The sequence below is a fragment of the Humulus lupulus genome, chromosome 4 (assembly GCF_963169125.1).
Source record: "Humulus lupulus chromosome 4, drHumLupu1.1, whole genome shotgun sequence".
Classification (NCBI taxonomy): domain Eukaryota; kingdom Viridiplantae; phylum Streptophyta; class Magnoliopsida; order Rosales; family Cannabaceae; genus Humulus; species Humulus lupulus.
The window spans coordinates 199,159,932-199,161,455 of NC_084796.1; the positions used below are offsets into that span (position 1 = coordinate 199,159,932).

Sequence of the window (1,524 nt, forward strand, 5' to 3'; positions counted from 1 at the left end):
GAACAAAAGTTAGACAAACAGTAAACTAAAGAAGACCTGTTTCCACAAAAAGAGATGACTTACACTGGTGAACTCGTTCAAGGCACGATTTAGGATCCGATCAACTCCCATCGTCTCCGCAGCAGCCATTGCCTCTCGGCAGCGTTCGTTCTTTGCAATCTTGGTGATCCTGTCCTTGATCAGTTTGAAGGTGCGGCCAACCATCTCGTTCCCAGTTTAGGTAGGGTCAACCTGCTGAGGTTGGTCGGTCAGTGCCGCAGGAGGAGGAGTTGGCCCGGCCATAGCAGATGGAGTCTGCTGCTCGTGGGGAGAAGGTGGAGTCGTGGTGGCAGAGGGCATATCCTCCGAAGGGCCTGTGTTCCGAGCCTTCTTTGCCTGGGGTGCTTTGCTGCTCTCCCCTTGATGCCTCTTGCTAGTTTTCTTCTTGCTCGGGGGAACTGCAGCAGCCTCTGGAGCGCTGTAGAGGTCGAACGCATTAGCAGAGTCCATGTCTAAAAAGCAAGAACAAAGTCGGATAGTGAGATAGCATGAATGACTAAGTACATTACATCAGAAAAAAGAAGCAAAAAAAGGATTGCAAAGTCAAATACTCGAGCTATTATTACTGGTCGCTACACTACAGACTCTACTAGTCTTATACTCACTCTTTGACATGAAGAAGTCTGGACCTAAATTTGGAGCATATTTAAAATTGTTGTCCTCGTCAAATAGATGACAAGGAATTGGAAAAGTGTCTAAAAGCGAAATAACTGTACCATTGTCATCTGACGAATCGTCAGAGAGGTCGACAAGCTCGATGGCCTTCTTCTTCCCTTTCCCCAAGGGGGCCGAGGGCCTCTCTGCTTGAGGAGTGCCAGCAGGTTCCCCGATTGTGACCCAAGTCGGTCTCCTCCGTGGAGGTGACACTGGAGGTTGCTGCTTGGGTTCCTCCTTGGTGCAGGCACTCCCTGCTGAGGGCCCCCTCGTGTCCGGTTGAGGGGCCCAGAGGCCAACTAACCTAAGGTTAGTCTCTGTAACCAGATTCTTGACACTCTTTTCAGCATCAGTCATGCTGGCTAGGAGCAGCGATCCCAAATCCATGTCTGGAGTTGGGTTTGGTCGCAGCCATGGGCCTGGAAGACATTAACAGTTTAAGACATTGTGGAGGAGAGCACTAAGTGAAGAAGTCAGCCAGTGATACAAAAGTTTTACCTCCTCGTGCGAAAGCCAGGTTGTCCATGACCATGTCAGCCGTAAGCAAGTACTCTTGGTAGTACCTCCCCACTTTTGAGATGTGGGTTGTGTTAGTCAGGAAGGTGCGCCTGGTTTCCCGATGACAGAAGTGGAAGAACCCCGTGCCTTCTTGGTTGGGGTTTGATTTGAGGTCGAACAGGTAGTTGACTTCATGAGGCGATGGCACGGGCCATTTCTTTTGGATGTACAGGATATAGAGTGTAGCGAGCATCCTATATCCATTTGGGGTTATTTGAAAGGGGGCAACTCCAAAATAGTTGGCCACCCCCTGAAAAATTGAGTGAAGAGGCA

At 49.7% G+C, this 1,524-nt stretch overlaps 1 protein-coding gene across 1 annotated transcript; it reads right to left on the reverse strand.

Annotated features, from left to right (window-relative positions):
* Positions 1–216: 216 nt before the first annotated feature.
* Positions 217–1,050, reverse strand: LOC133832789 (proline-rich receptor-like protein kinase PERK10). Its single transcript, XM_062263087.1, has 2 exons — positions 756–1,050; positions 217–491 (listed from the first exon to the last, which is right to left on the reverse strand). Exons 1-2 carry the CDS (start codon positions 1,048–1,050, stop codon positions 217–219), a joined length of 570 nt encoding a protein of 189 aa, XP_062119071.1.
* Positions 1,051–1,524: the final 474 nt, after the last annotated feature.